The sequence below is a fragment of the Biomphalaria glabrata genome, chromosome 6 (assembly GCF_947242115.1).
Source record: "Biomphalaria glabrata chromosome 6, xgBioGlab47.1, whole genome shotgun sequence".
In the NCBI taxonomy this organism is placed as follows: domain Eukaryota; kingdom Metazoa; phylum Mollusca; class Gastropoda; family Planorbidae; genus Biomphalaria; species Biomphalaria glabrata.
In genome coordinates, this window is record NC_074716.1 from 42,722,039 (window position 1) to 42,742,026 (window position 19,988).

The 19,988-nt window shown below is 37.2% G+C and overlaps 1 protein-coding gene across 7 annotated transcripts in view; it reads left to right on the top strand.

Annotated features, from left to right (window-relative positions):
- Nucleotides 1-19,988, top strand: part of LOC106061977 (neuron navigator 3-like) — a 474,243-nt gene that overhangs the window by 258,616 nt on the left and 195,639 nt on the right. For 6 of the 7 annotated variants that reach the window (XM_056032697.1, XM_056032701.1, XM_056032698.1 and 3 more), the window contains exon 6: nucleotides 6,295-6,629. In XM_056032697.1, the coding sequence (XP_055888672.1) occupies nucleotides 6,295-6,629 (335 nt within the window). The remainder of the gene's footprint in view (nucleotides 1-6,294; nucleotides 6,630-19,988) is intronic. The other variant, XM_056032699.1, reaches the window with a different exon arrangement.

Below are 19,988 nucleotides of genomic sequence, written 5' to 3' on the forward strand. Positions count from 1 at the left end.
TGCGTTCGCGAATACTCGAGTGTGTTTTTTAAAACGTGTTGAACTTTAATAGGCCGCCACAAACAACAGATTTGTCAGCGTTAGTTGTGACAACAAAATGTAGGTCACAACTGGGTCTAAGTATCTACTTGCAATACTGTAAATTCCAAACTCAAAAGACAAGGCCTCATTATATCGTTATATTTGAATTCATATAGCGCTATTAGCAAACATAATGTTGGCCCAGGGCGCCCTGAGAACATAACAGACAACAAAAAAACAGGACATAAAGATAAGACAGAGATAAAAAGACAAACTAGTCTAGTTTTAGAGTTCTTTTCGTATGTAGTATGTAGTAAAGCTTTCGGTTGTCTGTGCTCTGTAAACAGCGAGTTATATTATACATGTTTTTATGTCACTATATGCTGTGGCTTTGTTGATCTGTTTTTTTTTTTACATATTTCGGATATTCCTCAGATTTAAATATTTTTACATCCTAGCCCAAACCTCCAGCAAGATGAGGGGTGGGGGTGGCAGCGAGCAGGGTTCGAACCCGGGACCTTGAGATGACAGTTAATAGCGCACACAAGCGACCAGGCAGACATGTATACACATATACATGTATATAGCTTTGGATTTAGAATCTCAGTGGAAAGCTTTTATTCGAGGTTAAAAGAAAAAAAATAAACTCATGCAGAAATGCGTCTAGAGGCGCAGTCGCTGAGCGGTAAAGCGCTTGGCTTGGGAACCGAGGTCCCGGGTTCAAATCCTGTTGAAGACTGAGCTTTCTAATTCCGCGATCTTGGGCGCCTCTGAGCTCATGGGTACCTAACATTAGTTGAGGAAAGAAAAGGCGGTTGGTCGTTGTGCTGGCCACATGACACCCTCGTAAAACCGTAGGCCACAGAAAAAGATGGCCTTTGCATCATCTGCCCTTTAGATCGTAAGGTCTGAAAGGGGAACTTCACTTTTTTTTTAAAACTAGCATTGCGTCTGCAATTTAAAAGATTAAAAACCTTGTTCCCAACAAAATCGATTGATTAGAAATGTTATTGTCCTCATAAGCTTGCAACGCGCATTCATTATGACGACCCTCTGTCCTATCACTCCCATTCCTTTTCTGTTCGTGCCTGTGTCTTTACATCATTATCTCCCTCCACCTCCCCGTGCCCCAGTCTTGGAGTTGTCGCGGTTAATTTGGTGATTTTGTACCTAGCTCTCGACATTAAGTCCTCGGGCTATGACTAAGGCGTGCTCGTCTCGTAACTGTGCTGCCATTATCTCTTGGTTTTGAATGGTCACATTGCTTTTTTTATAGCTTTGTTTTGAAAGTTTTGCACGTTGTCTTGGCGTCTGCTGTGTTTGTAAGACGACAAAATGTTCCTTTTGTACTTATCAGAAGACTAAGGTAATCGACTTTTTGTTTCTTTAAAATGTTATTTTCGCTTTGATGCTTACGTTTTTTTTTTTAACAACCGGAAGCAGACGTCACCATTTATTTTTTCTGGTTAGCCAATCAGGCGTTGATTTGAGGTAATAGGATAAATGGTTACATTTCTAAATATCCGAGACTCTCGTAAACTTGGAATGGACTTTTTTTTAAGGTGTTCCTTTAGTAACTTTGGTCAATTCTTTAGAATGACCTCAAGGATGATGTCCGGATAATTGGCAGGAGTGGTGAAGTGTAGCTAGACTTAGACTGACACCTCTCACCCGATGGTCGCAGTTTGAACAGGAAATACTTAGTCTGACGGGTCGTGTATGTGAGAGATAGAGAATGCCAATATTTGAAAGGGATTAAGTTTAAATCTAATCATCGTTTTAAAAGATGACAAGATACATTTAAGACTAATTGTCAAGATGTCTTGGTTGACGTTACGATGAGATTGTGTTGATCAGACAATGCGTTTCCGATACTCTAGCTTTGTGTTATCCTCTCTGACAGTTTTAGAATCCCCAAATAATATCGTGAACCTGAGATACTACTTCAAAGTATAAACTCAAAACAGAAATCTTCTTTTAAATAAATAAAAGCTTTAATTCTGAAACTTGGAATCTCATAAAAATATACACACTACATAAATGTACAATAAAATTCAATTTAAATTCTTTTACTCGCAGATCTCTCTAAACTGAATATTGAAGTCTTTTTTCACATTCGAGAGAGATTTGCACTATAAATCCAAGATTGCACTTTACCTTTGAAAGATTTACATTAGTTGCATATAAGTTTATATATTCTACATGGGTCATCCCACATACTACTTTACAAATGGTGGCCTCATACATAAACACACACCATCTCATGATACAAAGATTACTTTATGATAAGCATATCTGTCAAAAAAAGCTGTTAATTTTAATTTATCAATCAGTAATAGAGTTTAAAGCAAGAAGGTAAATAAAAGAAAAAAAAATAATATTAATATTGGTATGTTATATAGAAGATTTGCAAAAACTTCAGTAAAAACGATTTGTTTGAGTCATGTAGGTATTCGGCTCCGGCTCCGGCCGAAAATCAAATTTTACTATCTTGTCATATCCTGCTCCGGCCGAATATCAAAAAGTACTATCCAGTGCACCCCTACTTTAAATACTTCCTCTTGCCCCCTCCCTTTTTCAAGCAACATCCAAATTATTTTTAAAGCTTACGGAAAAATCGTCAACCTTTCAAATAAACGTGCCATTACTTGTCAACAACATACATCCATGACCTTGCGCTGCAAGTATTCAATCTAAAAAAAAATTAATGCAACAGCTGCTTTAAGCTACGTGACAGTGCTGAATACGTCTTGGTATAGTCAGGAATATATCTAATGACCCAAAATCCAATTGCTTAGGGGAGATAATTGTTTAGGTGAAGAAATGACAGAATCAACTTTACGAAATACAATATGTTAATTCTCCAAGCAGAAATCATGAAGAGAATGAACACACATTATAAACAATGTAACTCAAATTGAACTATAGATTCACACAAAGCAGACTTGACATGAAGCTTAAAACTTATGAACTCGACTCTAATTGTCTTCACTTGTATTTATACTCTCTCTTAAATAAGGTTCTCCTATTGACAGAAAAAAATTGAGAAACTTCTACTGAAAAGAATGTTAGCCTTTTTTTTAAACTCCATTGGCTATGATTAGTTGTTTTGAAAAATTACTGTTATTTCTCAAAATGTAAACATGTTGTTTATTGTTTATTTACAAGTAAAGAACATCGACACTTACTATTACGTGAAAAAACGTTTTGAGAGCAGCTACGAATTTGTATATTCAAATAATACTTCATGGTACATATTTATACATATTTATACATCTTTATTCATTTTAATATAAATTAGTCCAGTAGAGAGACCGTAAGGCAGATGAATGGATGGATGGATGGAGGGATGGATGCATGAATGGATGGATGGATGGATGGATGAATGGATGGTTGGATGGATGGAATGTGGGATGGGAGAGAGGGATGCAGGAAGATGAAAAGAGAAAGAGAAAGGTTCAGATAAAACGAAAGTTTGAGACCATTACCAGTGACGTCACTTCTTTATTCACAACAGACTAGATATAGATAAATATATAAACCTTTTTGGTAGATGAAAGGTGAGGTGGCTGAGTGGGAAAACGCTTGTCTTCCGGTGTCCCTGGTTCGAATCTTGGTGAAGTCTGGGATTTTTTTAATTTCTGGATCTCTAGGGCGAGTCTACCGAGCTATAATGGGTACTTGACATTAGTTGGTGAAAAGTAAAGGCGTTTGGTCGTTGTGCTGGCCACATGACACCTTAGTTAATCGTGGGCTATAGAAACATAAGAAACATGTGACCTTTACCCTACAAATCGCAAGGTCTGAAAGGGGAACTTTAAATGTTTACATAGACACATGAATTAAGACCCAGACATATGTGAGTTCGTCTATTAAAATGTTTACAAGTTACTTATGCCTCAGTTTCAAGAAGATGTTAACTGAAAATTTACAAGAACCTTGATCGAAATACGTCGCGTGCATTTTTCCCTAGGCATTCAAACAAATCCATTAGCTGGATACATAATCCCCACATCTGTCACTCTGACCTTTTTAAAAAGGTCACACATTGTCTAAATTTGGAAATATTTAATGCTTGACTAAAAGCGTGAGCGATGCATGTTTTGTGTTTTTTCTTTAAGAGAAACTTTGTGTATGCATTTTTTCTAACCCATTCATAAGATGATTGGAAGTAATGGAACTAATTAGGCATACTATTTGAAACAACACACATAGGGGTATCAGTAGGGCTATGTTAGTGTGATATGGAAAGTTTTGTTTCTAAAGTTGAAAATGTTCGTATATTTGATTCCGATAAGACATATCATGATACATTCATAAATAGTAAGCGAGAAATGAAAAAAAAACAACAACACTTGTGTGTGTGGGTCGGGGCGGGCGGGCTAGGGAATTGTATATGTTCTGAGTTAGATTAGATTTACATTTGCTGTTTTCATGTGCTAACTATGTACACATGTGTTCCTAGTGCTTTAATGTTTTACTACTACTTCCATGTTTTCCAAGTACTTCCATGTTTTCCAAGTACTTCCATGTTTTCCAAGTACTTCCATGTTTTCCAAGTACTTCCATGGTTTCCAAGTACTTCCATGGTTTCCAAGTACTTCCATGGTTTCCAAGCACTTCCATGTTTTCCTAGTAATTCCATGTTTTCTAGTACTTCCATGTTTTCAAAGTACTCCCATGTTTTCTCAGTACTTCCATGTTAGTACATCCATGTTTTCCAGGTACTTCCATGTTTTTCTAGTACTTTCTTGTGTTCCTAGTACTTCCATTTGTTCCTAGTACTTGTTCACCGTCATTGAAAGAAACAGATGACCTTTACATCATCTACCCCATAGATCTGACAAGGAAACGTTTCTATTGTAGACTATATAGAGTACTGCTACTCGCAGGTATTCATTATAACAGAAAGTCTGAGAATGTATAATAGACTTCTTTTCTGTTAAACATTTACTTTTATAGAACTCATTTTAAACAGAAATATCAAATCATAAAATGTTGTAAAGACACATACCCTCACTCGTTGACTAAACAAAACGGAATGGAAGTTTCTCCACTAACATCGCCCTGGTCCAGTCTGGAACTTCAATTACTCAAAGTAATTACTTCATTAAAAACTGGATACGTTTGGGGAGGGGGATGAAAAAGGAAGTATTTTCTCTGTCTTACCATTGTTTGTTTTCTCTCACTTCTACCACACAACCAACGTCTTGTGTTGTTGTTTTTTTTTCAAAGAGAAACGCTGTTATAGTTTCATTAGTATAAATATACTTTAAGAAGTAAAAAAAAAAAGCAATGGCTTGATACCAAATGTAACTGAGGATATTTGATTTGGTCAAGAAAAAAACAGAAATCCTCTTTTAAAGAATTGAACACTTTATGAATCCAGTCTGAAATTATCGATAAAATAAACATTTTCAATATTCAAAATGAGAATAAGCAATTAAGGCATCATCTTCGATTCAGAATGAGTGCGGTACTTCACATGGTCACGCAAACCCATTTGCGATATGCCTATTTTGTCATATGAAATGCAGCCGTTGCCTGCGGGGGAGTCTACTTTTACTGTCCTATCCTGTCTGCGCCTGTATTCGGCAAGGGTCCTTCTATGAGGTAGCGCTAAAAACATTGAATCAGGCCCTCACTGACGTACAGGACATCAGCTAGCAGCGAATGGGCCCCCTACCAGCTTGAGAACTCACGGTAAGGTCACGGCACACACATTTCAGACTCAAGAATAAATGCAGTGGAATCAAATAACAAATCTACAGAAATGAATTCAACAATAAGTATAAATCTTTAGGACTTAACAAAAAAAAATTCAATCGTCAGAACTAGAACTCTGTGGAAACCTGCAGCTACGAGAGTTAAATTAAATTTTACTTGTTGATCACTTCACCTGAAGTATTTACTCTCTTGCTGCCAAGACACAAATCATCCAGAATCAATTTAACATTTTGGTAAAGCTTCTGCGACCTTGACACTTTTTATCACATGGCTACGATTGACTCCACTTTGATAAGAAAGTTTAACATATTAGCGTAATTTGTACTAAAAGTCTAATGTCTAGTTATGACTGTCTGGGCTCCTACACAAGTGAACTGATTATCAAACATTACTTTTGTACTAACAATAATTCTGCTGTCTGCTATAGAGCTACAAAAAAGAGTTTTTTTGATGATACACTGATGCCATTATTGATTGACTATTGACTGATTATTAATTGATGATCGATTGATTACTGATTGATTATTAATTGTTCTTTTCTTTCAGCAGACTTCCCTCCCCGTTCAAACAGACCGGTAAACCTACAGCCCCTTTAGCAGTCCAGACATCTCCGGCGCCTTCATCGTCCGCGCCGCCCTCCTCGTCCACATCAGCGTCCCTCCCGGCGCCCTCCAAGGACAATGTCAACCTGGGCGGAGGCGGCGCCCTCATAACACGAAGCGGAAGCGGCAGGTCCGGGTGCCCGGCCACAGGCTCTGCTGAGAAAGGGCGGCTGCACCAGAACCAGCAGCCACAGGGAGCACTCTCCCTTGGCGCGGATAATCAAATAACTTGTGGGATTACTAATAACAACAACAACAGCAACCAAAATTCCAATGCAGGTAAGCCTCCATTGTTTGGTTTTCTGTTTGTCCTCTTCTTTAAACACCTGAGCAGGTAAACAATATACACGATACTAGTGAGGATGTTTTGGTGTATACGGTGTACAAAATAAACTGTTGATAAGCTAGGTGTTTTTTTTAGGGTATATGGTAGCTTTTCTTTTTAGCACTTTTTAGCACTGCAGCACCCAATTTTCTGAGCTCTTCCGTTAGTAGCACAAAATAATTTTAATATTGAGGAAGCATTAGACTTTCACTCTGTGACTTATGAATTATTTAACAAGAAATGGGCAACTAACTAGCGGTATTAAAGGAGATTTGATCGAGACTCAAATTCTAGCTTAATTCTGTCTTGTATAGTTGGCAACAGAGAAACTCAATTTAAGGCGAACCCCATCATGTTATTCTGTTAGTCTTACTACCAAGTCTTAGTCTTACTTCCGCAAGTTTATCATTGCCGGAAGTGGTAATGGATGTAAGCACTCCACTACCTATAAAATGCTTCCAAATGGCATGCGTCTCAAATAGCCTCTGACAATCAGTCCAACTCCTGGCCTTCACGTGTGGCTCAGATATTGAGTCCGGCAGAACTGTTCTCACTAGCAGGGGAAGGGCAAAGGCGAGTAACTGGCGCCTTAATCAGTAAGCTTCGGGCAGGAGAGGCTTGTTACCCATGGCTGGCTACCCACCAAGGAGAAAGAAAACTCTGAATTCAAACCTCTGTTGCCTTGCAGCTATACCCAATCATGGGAAAGGCTTCGGGAGTCAACCCTGAGGAAAAATCAGGAGCTGGCGACCCTAAGGCAGTTTGCAGTATCCCATGCTACACCCTGGCAGAACCTGCGACGCCGCTGACCCCAAACTGTATCGGCAATGCCGTTCCTTTGGATACATCAGCTACGTGGAGAGGGGGAACTGATGTGTGGGCGACACAGCTAATGCCCAAGCATTCATCTCATTTCCATGAGATGATCCATAGTCGCTTCGCGACGGAAGGAGACCATAGACTACCAAGACATTCCACAAAATAACAAGTGTCGTCCTCAACTAAGGATAATTATTTATGCCATATACATTAGCTTGTACATCGTTGTACTGAGTGTTATGTGTAAGTTATTTTATGTTAGCACCGTCTTCTACCTATGTCTTGAACCAACAGTAAAGATAACTCTAACTCGTCTAGTTATCTGAACATTCACTATTGCCAGGACATTTTCTATAGCTGCTAAGTCTACAAGTTCATAAATTTCATACCTACATATATATCATAGTTACTCGTTCAATTAACAAAAAACATTCGCGAACATCATTTAAATTGTTCTTGGTAACAGCATAATAACACGTGACCACCTGTACTGCGTTACTCTAACTTATAAGCGACGAATTTAAGCACCTCTCTATCAATTTAACTTATTAGAGTTGTTCTTCGTAAATTATCTACACTGAGGACTATAGTTCTTAAAGACTAAATTCGTAGCCCTTTTACAAACTATGCCAATAACAACAAAAATGTATGCAAAAACTCAGTCTTTCTATAAGTTGTTTCATGTAATTAAAATGTTAATGAATGTTAATTATGTTCTAGTTAAAAGAGCAAAGAAAATCACTCTCGCTTCTATTTGCATAAGCTTAATATAAAACATACAATTTTCTTCCATTGGAAACGATGTATCACGAGGTAATGAAATCACTGAACTTTTCCTATACTTTGATACAGTAGGACAACAAAAATCTCCTAGTTACTTTATGTTTGGCTCCAATGTTTTTTGGTGAACGAATTGAAAAAGATGGCTGCCTGGTTGTGCGGTTTGCGCGCTGGACTGTCGTTTGGATTTATCGATGGTCCCAGATTCGAACCCTGCCCGCTCCCATCCCCGTCCTCCTGCGGGAGGTTTGGACTAGGAAGTAAACTATCTTCAACTCTGAAGGAACATTCAAAAGATGTAAAACATTTTTTACAACACATTTTCTCTGTGTATTTTTGGTTATTACAACACTCTGATTCGACCAAACAAATCTTGAATCTTGTAAGTATATCAAAAGATTTCTCTAGAATTCCCATTCTAATTACGAAAAAAAACAACTTAATGATCCCATTTTTAAAACTTCGACAAGGTACATCTTTGAGGAGCTAATCTAGTGACATGGTAGTGTAAAGTACTGAAGTAGTGGAGTATATGTAAGTATTTGTGTAAAATGTAGCTAATAAACTATTTTAATATCACATACAGGAATCGTATATCGAATAAGTCAATATAATGCATCAAGTATAAAGACATAATATAAAACAAGTTAGAGAATAAATTTACAGAAATAATTTTAAAATGAAGCACAATAAACAAATGACCCTAAATTTCTCAGTTTTTGTCCCCTTTTATATACAGCGATTTCAGAATTCTTCTAGAGTTATCGTTATTTTCTTGTCTACGAAGTCAAATTTTAGCTACATTTGGGCTGTTTGCTATGAACTAGTTTTTTCAGTATGCTTTGGATATTATTTCATTGTATTTTGTTCCGACATATTATCTCTCAGTATGATTTAAGACATACATGGAATAAACTATTTTAGTTAATATCTCGGGTATTTTTTTTTCTCTGATTTCTTCTGATTGCTCTCCCCCTGTCTTCTTCTGATTGCTCTCCCCTGTCTTCTTCTGATTGCTTTTCCCTGTCTTCTTCTGATTGCTCTCCCCCTGTCTTCTTCTGATTGCTCTCCCCTGTCTTCTTCTGATTGCTCTCCCCCTGTCTTCTTCTGATTGCTCTCCCCTGTCTTCTTCTGATTGCTCTCCCCCTGTCTTCTTCTGATTGCTCTCCCCCTGTCTTCTTCTGATTGCTCTCCCCTGTCTTCTTCTGATTGCTCTCCCCCTGTCTTCTTTTGATTGCTCTCCCCCTGTCTTCTTCTGATTGCTCTCCCCCTGTCTTCTTTTGATTGCTCTCCCCTGTCTTCTTCTGATTGCTCTCCCCTGTCTTCTTCTGATTGCTCTCCCCTGTCTTTTTCTGATTGCTCTCCCCCTGTCTTCTTCTGCTTCTTCGTTTTCTTGTTTCTTCATTTTATTTTAGTCTGAGTAGGAATCTGTTGGCTTTGATCTATCTTCACTGATAGTACAGCACTTCAATACTAATTGCTCAAATAAATTGTTATCTTTGGTGCCTAACTATTTCTACTTTCAACTCTGAGGTCAACTATGTCCATGTTCATTATTTGTAATCTAACTTTTTGCACCAAGTCCACCAATGTTCTAATCTAATTTGGGTTAAATATAGATGACTTTATTTTTTAAAGCAAATACATTCTAACATTAAAGTAATGCAAGACTTCAATCATTTTGGCTTTCAGTTTTTTTGTCTTATTTCATTGCTACTAGTTGTCATAATATTTGTGGAGAGATGTAAATACAGAATGTAATATGGTGTATCTCACTATTACATATTTATAATTATCTACATCTCTCTGTGAATGGACCTTGGTTTTAATGGCTTAACTATAAAAAATTTAGCTCTTGTGGTATGAAGGGAGAGGAACCCATGAGGAATTGAGGGCACGACATGGCCTAAAGTGTGCCGATGTGCCAAAAAGTCAAAACTCATTTTTTTTCTTTCCGTAATCTTCATGTTTCAACTTATTTCTTTATTTAGAGTCTATTCAAAGTATTAAAATACGAAACTTTGATGTGAATTGAATGTATGGTGTTGTAATTTGGTAAAAATCAAAATGACAAACAAATCAACAGACAAACATACGAGCAAACATACAAATAAAAATTTTGAGGCGAACACAGACAAACAAATTTAAAGTCGTTTTGATTCTGCCTTGGCCACTGTGAGGTAACTCCGGCGTGCGCAAACTTCTACAGAAAAATTTTTCGTAGATGGATCTAACATTCATGATTCTCTCTCTCTCTCTCTCTCTCTCTCTCTCTCTCTCTGAACGCTCTAATAACGTTCGTGTGTTACTTGCCAGATAATGTTTTTATAAGAAAGCGCGATAAAAACGCTGCTTCTGTGATTACGCGGGGAAAATATCTATTTCACTTTTATTCGTTTGACGCCAACTGATAAGGAGAAAGTGAGATGAGGTCAGAGGGCATGCAAGCAGACGATAGATAGCAAGACACACTTTGATCCAGGGAAAGACAATTCCGTTAAGGGACATTTAAATTAAACTTTACGTTGATCTTCATTCCTAAATAGATACAACAAGCTACTAGACTTGGGAAAGTGAGTTGCGCAAACGTGATGGCAGCCCCTTCGGAGCACCAGTGCACACAGTTTATATTTAAACTATACTCGTGCCGATTTGACCAAGACATGTGTCAGTGACCCGTGGCTTAATTATAGCTTAAATGAAAAAAAAAAGTTTCCCTTTCAGACCTTGTGATCTATGGGGCTGATGATGTTAAGGTTGCCTGTTTCTGTGGCCCACGGTTAACGAGGGTGTTACGTGGCCAGTACAACGACCAAACGCCTTTACTTTTCTTCAACTGTCATCCGTTAGAGCTGGGTGGGAGCAGAGACGCCCTAAAATCCCGAAATTCAAAATCCCAGTCTTCAAAAGGATTTGAACCCGGAACCCTCAGTTCGCGAGCTAAGCACTTTAACACATCTTTTTTATGGACCCTGTTAAATGAAAATCAGAGTTATATACAAAATAATTTTTTCAAATGTTATAATGTAAGTTAGGTTTGATACGAATATTTACTAAGTAACTAAAATATTCGACTACTAGGAGTTATAGAGGTCACAGGTCTAATTTTAGTACATCTATTGTTTTAACGTCTTTTAGTTTCAGCTTCTACACTTTTTTTTTTCCTGTTTCATTTTCATGGTTTCAGAATTTGATATTTCACAACTTAAATGTTTTTTGCTTTTTTTTTTTTTTTCATTTTGAACTTTTTTTCAGATCAGTTTTTTTCTTGTCTTCTGCTTCTTTCTATTTCGTTTTGATTTTATTTTCGTCATGAGTCTAGCTATTTCCTGTTTACATTACCGTTAGCGAAATGTTTCTATTTCCTGAACCAGTTTCATCTTTAGTTCTTCCAATGCCAACAATCACTCCGAGAAACACGTTTGCAAAAAATTTACAAGAATCGAAACTTGGTTTTTATCGCTTCGAGAAATATTTTGTTGTGTTGTCGTCGTCATTGATTTCTTGCTCAAAGTCAAAAGAGAATTACCTGCCAATTTTGTACAATCGACTCCGATTAAAGCAGATTCACAAGCGTCCTCTATTCTAGCTCACACTCACACACACACTCACACTCAAACATGTACACACACACACACACTCAAACATATACAGACACACTCACACACACATACACTCAAACATATGCACACAGACAGACCTGTAAAACAAAAAATCGCTAACATTGAAGAGTTTAAAATAGTTTTAAAACAAACGGAAAACGAAACGAAACAAATAAAAAATAAATAAAACCAGACGTTTGCAGCGCGTGGGCAGATTGAAGCAGCCTGATGTTCAACTAAAATATTTCCATTGGCGTTGATTGGCTAAATGCAACATGCTTTTTTTTTAAAAAAAAAAACTACTTCCGGCCTCGAAGCAGATTTTAATTTTTTTCTTTTTTTTTACAAAGCTAATATCAACTCACTCCGTTCGTCTGTCTGGGGTAGATTTTGTACTCGCTATTTTATCATTGAATTGTCTGTGAAATTGCCTCTAATAAAAAACATGAATTAATAAAATGAAATTCATTAACTAACTTTTGGTTATTAACTTTGTGGGATATAGAAAGTGGAAATAAATGCTACAATATTGAGAGATATGGCAGTAAATGTGTAGTTTTTTTCCCACTTGTATAAGCTTTTGTTTTAAAAGATATATTTCAACAGCTCTTATCCATATATTTCTATGTTTTTGTTTTAACTCTTTCTCCATGTTTTGAAGGAATTCTTCATTTGCTTATTACTATTTCACTCTCCTGTTATGATTGGGCTTCAATAGCTTTGTTGTTTGTTTTCAGAAAATGTTGTATTTGGTATAGAATTAAAGGGAAATGCATGCTCTTTTTATATAATTCAAAGCCAAGTTTTAAAAATTAAACATTAATTTAATTTAATGAGGTCAAAATCAACGATGGTATCGTCGATTAGGAGAGAAAGAGTTAACTCTTAAAAGTTTTTTTTCCTCCCTGTCCAAGATTTTGCACAAAAGAGACATTCCTGCACGTGCAGCGCAGACACACAAACACGCACTCACGAATTTGGTGTGCGCGTGTGCGTGCTGTGTCCATGTGTGTCTGTTCTCGCTTCTCCACCAATCAATAGCTCTCACTCAGCTGTAGATGTGAGTTGATCCTGGATAAGATTAGCCCTACGTCTTTCCCCTGAGGCGCGGGTTTAAGTCTAAGAATGTCTTTTTTTTTAATGCTGCCGGGTTCACGCATCGATACAGTGTCTTTTTTTAACTATAAAGAAATGAACAAAAAATTAAAAAATCAATGAAGAAACTGCTTTTGTGTTTGTTTTTTTGTTGTCTTTCTGTCTGTCATTTCTTTTCTTGAAAACAAATAAAAAGCAGACTTTAACGTAGTCTTTATCCAGCTCGATCTTGATCTAGACCAGAGTTTCTCAAACTGTGTTCCGTGGAACCCAAGTGTTCCGCGAGGCTTGAATAGATGTCCCACAAACTACTGGAATAATTAACTTGTAGGCCACCTCGTGGATTAACCTATCTTAAACAATAAGCAAAGTGTTCCAGTAAATACTCAGAATGTGCGAAGGAAAAAGGTTTGGGAAACACTGATCTAGATACTAGGGGCTGGTAAGATGGTTAGTCTCTGCGACAACTTTGGTGTTTAAGTAGTGCGGACAATCTCTTAAGTGTTGACTCGCTAGGTCAGCTGTTTCTCTTTTTTTTTTTTTTTACGGGTTTTCTTCATTTCGGGCAGCCAAAAGTGTGCATTTTTTTCAGATTAGGATTTTGATTCTTATCCGGTCTGTATGATTGAAAACCCACACATTTGTACCGCGACACAGTTTGAGTTCGTGTCCATGTCAGACTAAGGTGTGTCCTCTTTTACATTAAGTGAGTGGGTGTGTGTGTGCTGCGCTGGTGTGTACAAGTCAGATGACACCATCCTAACCTTGGCTGACAGCACTGACATTTGTTAACGTCCCTGCCCTTTCTGTCACGTGGCAATGGAGCCTGGTGGGAACTGAACCTGGGACTTAGACCACACCGTCACCTAAAGACTGATGATTAGGTCACTCTGATCTGCTGTCTTCCCTCCCTCTACCAGAGCATCATTATTGCTGTGGGTGTAGGGCTGGAGGTTAACCCACAAGAAAATTGTATGATTGTTTATTAATATTAATTATTTTTTGAAAAAAACATTGTCTGTTAGAGATGTGTTGAATATGAAAAAAAAAATTTTTAATTTGATTCTATAAGAACAAAACAGACAGACATTTAATATTGAACAGCAAAAATAAACTCCAGACTTTACTTTTAAATTACAAGTATGTGCTACATACTTTTTGCATGGATAGCAGGCATATATTAAATACTTAACGTTTAAATAAAAGTAATGGCTCCACAATTTTTGTTTAAATAGAAAATATGTTGTTGTTTTTTCTATTAGTTTACTCAACAAGTTTTTTGCTGCAGTTCAAAGTATTTGTTATGATAATTTCTTTCTACTCCAAGAGTTTTAATGAATCAAACAAAATTCTGAATAATTAACAAGATTATCGTATATCATATACATGTGTACAAGCTTTCTTCCTGACATATATTCCGACTCTACTAGATTGCTTCAATGGATGCTAGAATAAACTCGTCGACCTTTTAGAGATTTTTTTCTAGCTCTTTGTTAACTCTGTGATGCTCTCCAGTGGGCTGTGAATGAGATTGAAGGCCCCTGAAAAGAGAGAAGATCCTTTTGCCTTTGTGAGCTGGATCTCGCGAGACTTTCTTGCTTGACATATGTTTCAGCTTGTCTCGCGCTGCGCTCGCCCTCTTTAGACCTGTATTCATTCTTTGCCCCACCGAGTGGATTCGTCTTGCCTCATTACTGTCATGGGGATTCATTTAATTACGTGCGTGCAGGGAGGAGGCTTAATGAAACAGCAGTGGGGCGTCCTTGCTGTGTGCCTTTCTCGTACGAAATCCTATCTGAGGTCGTCGATGTACATGTGTGTGAAGGGTAAGGATTTGGGTTTGCATGTTTGTATGTATTAAGTGTGTGTGTGTGTGTGTGAGGAGAAAAGGAGAAGTCCGTGTGTGATAATATTGTTGATCTGGATTAAATAATGATTTAGAAAAAACGCTGGTGTGACAAAATGAGGACACCAATCTGTGGGAGACGAGGTGAACAGAGAAATATAGAGTCGCATATCTTAGAGAGAGAGAAAGTGGAGATGGATTGATCACACCCTTTGAAAAGATACAGACAACAAAGCTAGACAGGCCTTAGAGTCGAACCCCTACGGCAAAAGACGCAAAGAAAGGCCAAAAAGAGCGTGGCACCAAAATGTACTAGATCAGAGTTTCTCAACCTGTGGATCGCGACCTCCTTGGGGGTTGAAAAAAATGGATTTTTTAAAAGTCAATTCTAACACGTAAAACTTGACACATGAAAAGTTTTTTTCCTTGGAATTTACTATTTTTATAGTTACCCGAGGATAGATGTTGCAGACAACTGAATCAGAAATGATTTCAAACATTTTAATTATCGCAGAAGAAATATTTTTTAATAGTTTAAGTTAATGTGCATTAATGCATAACATATCGTTACGTTTGGACGTGTTAACCTCTGGACTGTCGTCTGCAAAGTCAAGAGTCAACATTATTAGACAGTAATTTCTATAGATATTAGTGAAGTATACGGTCAACCATTTGAATGACACACTACTGCATGCAATTAAACAAAAATGTTAAAACTGTAAGATGTGACCAAAATTGTGTATGTTTTGAAAAAGGTTGAATAAGGCATCCATAAATTTCAATTTTAATACGTAAACTCTGTATAGAAATACATAACGTATTGGACAAGATGAACATTGGATGAACTAGTGGTAGCAGGGGAGGAAAGCATGGTAGTGCTCTGGTAAGAAACTGTGGTTGAACGTAGTGCTTCATAGCTTCCATGCAGTTCAAGTGACCCTTCAGTTGTCTCCCCGCAGCTCTTGGACACTCTCGTAAGACATACTCCACTGTTTCCTCTGCCTGCCCCCATTAGTTTAAGCAGGAATTAATGAACCCCAGTCATTTGTAACGAAGTTCTCTAAGTCTATGAAGCTGAAATAACTGCAATGCCTTTTTGGTCGCTAGCATCCGAGCTCATCATTAAGCTTTTCCTAATGATGTTTATATAATTATACTTGATAGTTACTTTTAAATAATGTCGTCATGGATACCAAGTAGTTTACAGGAATGGTTAGGCAAAGAAATGTTGGCCATTTAAAGATTTTGGCAATCCAAGACATTATTCGAACGTGTTAAAGAAAATGTGTTCTTTTTGGAAAAGTGTCAAATAGTTTTGAAAAATATTAGAGGTGTCTCTGCACAGATTGAGCTCCATGTATAGTAGTATGCTGCTCTGAATTTTAACAGATTGAGTCACCAAAAGTCATCGGAACTCTGTGATTCAGCGTCGAATAGTTATAAAGAGGGCAATGCTGCTAAAATTACAACAAGCAATGAAAAAAAGGTCACTGCAAGGATCAGGTGCAATGGATAATTTTTGTGAAAGAACATTTGCAAACACATCCAACTTTCCAAACTTAACACTCCATTTGCATTAGCCAGAACTGCAAATGAAAGTCAAAGTTGAAGACGTTTAGGAGACAGATATAATTTATTGAACTCATTAATAGAGACGCAGCGAAAAATGCCTCTATAATTACACCAATCTGAATCAATCGTTTGCAGTCATGTCCCAATTTATCTGTATTGCACCTTCAATTTGCAGTAATACATTATGTGCATAACAGCATGTTCATTATCAAGTCTACATACAGAAAATCGTCACACCTGTATGAAATGTGAATAATGTGAATAAGAAATAGAACGATAAATAAATGCATGTCATAAAGAAATTATTTTATTTATTTGTGATTGTAATAAAGAGATATAGTCAATGGCAAAATAAGACATATTGTAACATATTATAACATATTGTTTCATGATTAAACATAAAGCTTTGGCAATGCAAATCAAATATTTACATTATGCCTACACTCATTAATATTGTAACATTAGCGAAAGCACAGTCAATTATACTTATGAATAAAAATAATTTACTGTTGGTGGGTCGCGGCATAGTGAGGAGTTGTAAAAAGGGGTCGCCGAGCTGCAAAGGTTGAGATCCACTGTACTAGATGAAGCCGAGAGGACAGGAAAGAGCTGGGAAGCCATGAAATGACTAGCTAAAGACTGTGGAGAGTGGCATGTTTTTACTGAGGCCGTATGTTCCATGAGGAACGCAAAGGACTTGATGGTGATGCATTAAGCAAAAGAGAGAGAGAGAGAGGGAGGGAGAGAAAGAACAGTACGAGACGTGAATAAGACGAAGCGAACAAGACAAACATTGCTAAGATGTCTATCGATACATAATTATTTTGTCGATCTGGTATAACTTTAAGAATTTATATTTGCGTCCAATTGCCCATCTCTCGCATCCATTTTTTTGTTTGTTAATTACCAGAACGCCGTTTGAACAGACTTGATCTGGTGTTTTCCTTTGTCTCAAGGGAGTTTAATTTAATCCTACACTTAAAACGACTAAGACAATGTTTTCATTTCTTCCACATCTTATGATATAACGGCACATGTTTTAATGTTTTGTTTCAACCAAATTTTCATTAGATCGGCTTCAAGGGCGTTTCTTGTTTTAAAAGATACCAGCGAGCTTCGACCGGGGCGCCACCCGTATAACTCAACACATTAGTCAATATCAAAACGAGCTCACGCCAAAAATATATTTAAAAAAAGAGAACGTGTGCAATGTTTGGTATTTGGGTCAAGGCCAAGTTCATTTACAGGTAAACTCAGTTCTCACGAGAGAAAAGAAATGGAGGGAAGAGTGAGACATGCGAGTGTACAGAGAGTAATCCTTTAGTATTGGGTAAGGTGATCTGAGGCGTTGGTCTATATATTGGCTTTGTTTTACACATTATTTGAAAAGTGTTATCAAATGCTATTTCATTAGAATTTATATTAGCTTTCTCTTGTTAACGATCTGTCAGATTGGCAACCTAAGCTTCCACATCTTGTAGGATTTAGTGTCCGGAGCAAGAGTTGGCAACAGTAAAATCTTGGCTAGGTTGTACTGTATTATGTCTGCATTAAAACGAAAAAAGGTTGTTTTTTCTCTCAAATTTATTTTGGAATCTGCACAACCATTTTCCTTGCTCCTTTGTCTATCTATCTATCTATCTATCTATCTATCTATCTATCTATCTATCTATCCATCTATCTATCTATCTATCTATCTATCTATCTATCTATCTATCTGTCTGTATGTCTGTCTGTCTTTCTATATGTCTGTCTGTATGTCTGTCTGTTTGTTTGTCTGTTTGCTTGTCTGTCTGTTTGTCTGTCTATCTATCTAATATTTCTGTATTTATATACCTACCTACCTATCCTATCTGTCTTTATGTATACTTTTCTTTTTCTCTCGAGCTAGTCTCGTGTAATTAGAAGACAAAGGGTTATCAAACGCAGACGTAACAACATTTTTTTCTATCTAATTTGTTTCCAAAAGTCTATCAAAAATATGAAATCAACTTATTAAAAGTTAAGTTTTCTCCCCAAGTCTCGTCAATGGTTGCCAACGGAAACAAAAACGGTTGCTTGGCAACGGAAAAATAAAAACAAAATGTGTAAGTGGGTGAGAACTATTGACTAAGTGTTTATATGGCTAATTTCAAGTTTAGGTTTATATAAAAAAAAAAATTGAGAAACAAGCTAAAATCGTCAAAGAAGCTGCCATTCAACAGCCAATGAAATAAGAGCTGAAATTAGCAGACGTAAAAACAAGAGAAAGTTGTTAGGGAAGTGAAGGTTGGGTGTTGAGGAAAGGGGGTGGGGGAGGGGCGCTCGACAGTTGGCTCGTTAAATCTACTCACATATTACAAGTTTATCTTTTCACGTAAGAGATTCCTGGGGCACTTGTTATCTTTCCCCAGGTTTCACCTACGACGTAGCTTTTTTTTTCTTTTAATAGAATTTTATGTCTCGCTTCTTTCCGGGATCGTAAAATTCCAGGTTGTTTTTTTTTTCGCTATATAAAAATAACAACCTAAAACTGGTGAATCCACAGGTAGCAATGTCCTACATCTAGCTCGAATCTTTAAAGTAGGGCTCATTTTTAATGGAATACATTTATATCCATGGATATCTTGACATGTAGTTTTATATCTCTCACTCTCTCTCTCTCTGTTTTCCTCCTACTCTCTCTCTCTTTCCTTCTTTCTCTTTCTTCTCTCTCTCACTCTCTCATTCCTATCCTCCCCTCCTCTCTCTTACTCTTTTCCCTCCTTTGCCTCTACCTCTTTTTCCTTTCTCTTTATTTGTTTTTCTCACCATCTCTCATTCTTTCTCCCATCTCCCGCTCTTTTTTGTTCTTTCTTCTCTTCTTTTCTCCCCCCCCCCTTCTCTCTCTCTCTCTTCTGTTTGACTTTGTGTTTGTTCTATATAAGAGTATATTTGTGTGTGTTTCTCTTTAGTGCTTGACAGTCCGTCTATAGGGTAGTGCGGTTCAACCTACAAACGTTTGGTGGCAATTTACATTCTCTCCTCCCACTCACTGTCTCACGATATAAAACATAACAAGAGCGTGGAATGACTGCAATGTCGTGATTGATAGCTACATTTTCATTCAGGTCACGTGATGTCTTAAGACAGTGGGAGGGGGGGGGGAGGAAAAAGAGAGAGAGAGAGAGAGATAGGGAGAAAGAGGAATAAAGAAAAAAGGACAAAGTGATTTTGAAATTCGGGATTTTTGGGGGCACCTCTGAGTTCACCCTGCTCTAATGAGTACCTGACTTTAGTTATGGAAAAGTAAAGGCGATTGCTCGTTGTGCTGGTCACATGACACCCTGCTCGTTAACCGTTGGCCAAAAAACAAATGACCTTAACATCATCTGCCCAATAGATCGCAAGGTCTGAAAGGGGAAACTTTACAAAGTGATAGATGAAAACGAGAAAAGAGAGAAAAAGAAGGAGTAGGAGAGAACAGAAATGAGAAGAGAGGAGAAAGAAAGAGTAGGAGGAAATTAGAGAGTTGAAAGAGATAGTGAGCGATATAAAAGTACAGGTCAAGATATTTATGTCTACAAATATATTCTAGAAAAATTTACAAAAACTTTTGATTCATCTTAAAATTTAATTTT